Raw genomic sequence first — 2521 nt, 5'->3', positions numbered from 1 at the left:
TATTAGGGCAGTGTTTAAATGGTCCAATTCACAAAGGGTTGGGAGAAATAACGATCCTCTCCTACCAAACTAGCAGCAACAATATGCCAAGTTTCCTATGCTGAACTAGTGTAAACAAGGAAGAAAAAGAGCTGGAGGTGGGAAGCAGTCAGGCAAGAGAACAACTCTCTTCAAGATATAACTTTACTTCTAAATTTCACCAGAGTAATAGTTCTTCTCAGTGTGTTCAATAACCCATGTCTCTCTGACTAAACACCTCAGGTTAGCTGTCAGAAAACTACAGTAGGCTATATTCCCTGCCTGAGATCATCAGATGTAACAGATACAAATGGAGATTACAAATGATTAATTCTAAGGGCTATCTCCTGCATCCAGTCAAAGAGTTTTCTAAACATCTAGAAATTTAAACCTGCTCTTGCTATAATCGACCTTAAAGATAAAATAGTAAGACCCATCAAAGATGACGCACAGGGAAAAAAAAAAAAAAAAAAATTGGCGGGGCATAGTGGCTCACACATGTTCCCAGCACTTTGGGAGGCAAAGGCAGGTGGGTCACCTGAGGTCAGTTCAAGATCTGCCTGACCAATATGGTGAAACCCCCATCTCTACTAAAAATACAAAAAAATTAGCCGGGCGAGGTGGTGTGCGCCTGTAGTCCCAGCTGCTGGGGAGGCTGAGACAGGAGAATTGCTTGAACCTGGGAAGCAGAGGTTGCAGTGAACCGAGGTTGCATCACTGCACTCCAGCCTGAGCGACAGAGCGAGACTCTGTCTAAAAAAAAAAAAAAAATTTACACATCACCTTTGGTGCAGCCATGGCTACAAGGTTTCTACTAACAGATGAGCATCATCCAGGGTAGGACTAGGTTAGGAGTGGGATAAAAAGTAGGTTTACAGCCTCTTTTCCAGCATTGCTCGAGGCATTCAGTGGATAAGGAATAAAAGAGAGGTTGGTTGTGCAAGTGATGCCAAAAGAAACAAGATTCCACATGTCAGGAGACTGAATGCCCAACAGAGCAAAGGGCACTGAACCTTTTGCCTTTTGCCCAAAGACATATTAGCTGTTTCACCTGAAATCCTTTCAAAGAAAGTCTAATCATCTCCGCTTCAACTCTGCCTCCGAGTGAATCCAACAACCTCTATTCAGAGTACAAGGGGAAGCCTTGCTTATCAACAATAGCAAGTGCTACTTTCAAAGCCAAGAAACACTCCTTTACGTCGGATAGTCTTCTGCCCCAATTCAGTCTTCTACAAGGTGAAGACAAAAACATTTGGCTCCCAGCCTAAGTTCTCCATTTTCCCAAACATCTGTCAACTTAGTTTTCTTTCAGATAAGCCCCTCTCCATTCCCAGCATTCTGGTGGCCCCAGATGAACCCTCTGCCAGGAGTCCTGTCCCTTCAGAAAGTTCCTTCCCCCAAGATCATCTCATTTCCCCCACTTTTCCTAAGGTGGTTCCCAGGCCCTGTCCCAAGTTTAACACTCCCGGTCCTCCATGTGTCAATTTATTTACTAGTAGATCCTACTTCTCCCTGGCATAACTCTTAAGAAAGTCATCTCCCTCACCATACCCCCTTGTCTTCCCTTATAATATCACCCCCTTTTCCCTATCTATCCTCAGATGGAAAGAGACAGACACACAAATTAATCTGTTCTCAGCTCCTAACTCCCAAGCCTCTCCAGTGCTCAGGTTGCTCCACAGTACCTAATCCTTCCCTATAGTTTCCGCCCAATCCTGGCATCCTCAGCCCCTCACTCCAAACCCCAACCTTTTCCCCCACTCCCCAAATCCAGATCTCCTGTGCTTTTTACTCTCAGCCAATACCATAACCCTTTTCCTCCCAAGTCTACCCACTATGCCTGAATGCCTAAGTCTTTTCCTCTTATCCCACATCCCTTGGCCCTTGGCCCCTAATCCTCGAAAAACCTTAGGAGCTGCCCACACCATCTCCCTTCCGCCCCTTCTGCCTCCGTGGCCCCTAACTCTCCTCTAGCCCTGCTCAGCCCTCTAATTCTTCCTACGCCCCCAGTGCTCCCCCACTTGTCCTACCCGTCCCGGGAAGGGGGTGGCCCTCAATACCCGCCTGGCTCGCCCGGCCGCCGAGCTCGAGAGTCCCTTCCCTTCCCCTAGGGGCCCCGAGGCCGCTGCCAGCGCTGGCACGGCGGGGCCGGCTCACCAGTTGGTCATGTCCAGGAAGAAAGCGCAACCGGCAGGATTGAGCTGGAAGCCGAGCAGCCTCTGGAACTCGGAGATGAGCACGTCCTTGTCGGTGGTGCCCAGGCAGCTGAACTTCTGCATCAGCTCCGGGTCCAGGTCCACGTCCATGCCCTCCATGGCGGGGCCCGGACACCCGCTTCCCCGCCTCCTCACAACCGAGCCGCCGCCGCGCCGCCGGGCCCGGGGACCGGGAGGGGGCCCGCTGCTAGCTAGCGTCGTGACCCCGCTCCTTTGAGGTAGGCCCCGGGCCTCTCACAGTCTCATAGGGGTAAACTCACTCTGCCACTCACTCACTCTCCCCCCCC

At 50.4% G+C, this 2521-nt stretch overlaps 1 protein-coding gene and 1 long non-coding RNA gene across 4 annotated transcripts in view; one reads left to right on the top strand and one right to left on the bottom strand.

Annotated features, from left to right (window-relative positions):
• The window catches only part of LOC105514202 (chromosome unknown open reading frame, human C6orf106), a 127287-nt gene that overhangs the window by 113912 nt on the left and 10854 nt on the right, over window positions 1–2521 (bottom strand). For 2 of the 3 annotated variants that reach the window (XM_011945409.1, XM_011945411.1), the window contains exon 1: window positions 2176–2521. In XM_011945409.1, coding sequence (XP_011800799.1) covers window positions 2176–2333 — 158 coding nt within the window. In that variant the 5' untranslated portion in view covers window positions 2334–2521. The remainder of the gene's footprint in view (window positions 1–2175) is intronic. The other variant, XM_011945410.1, reaches the window with a different exon arrangement.
• LOC105514203 overlaps window positions 2048–2521 on the top strand; it is a 1200-nt gene continuing 726 nt past the window's right edge. Inside the window, exon 1 of the long non-coding RNA XR_001002152.1 lies at window positions 2048–2452. This is a non-coding gene — a long non-coding RNA (uncharacterized LOC105514203). The remainder of the gene's footprint in view (window positions 2453–2521) is intronic.

This window comes from Colobus angolensis, unplaced genomic scaffold, assembly GCF_000951035.1.
Source record: "Colobus angolensis palliatus isolate OR3802 unplaced genomic scaffold, Cang.pa_1.0 Scaffold24, whole genome shotgun sequence".
Classification (NCBI taxonomy): domain Eukaryota; kingdom Metazoa; phylum Chordata; class Mammalia; order Primates; family Cercopithecidae; genus Colobus; species Colobus angolensis.
The sequence above is the reverse complement of the archived record's forward strand: the minus strand, read 5'-3'. Positions and strand labels throughout refer to the sequence as shown.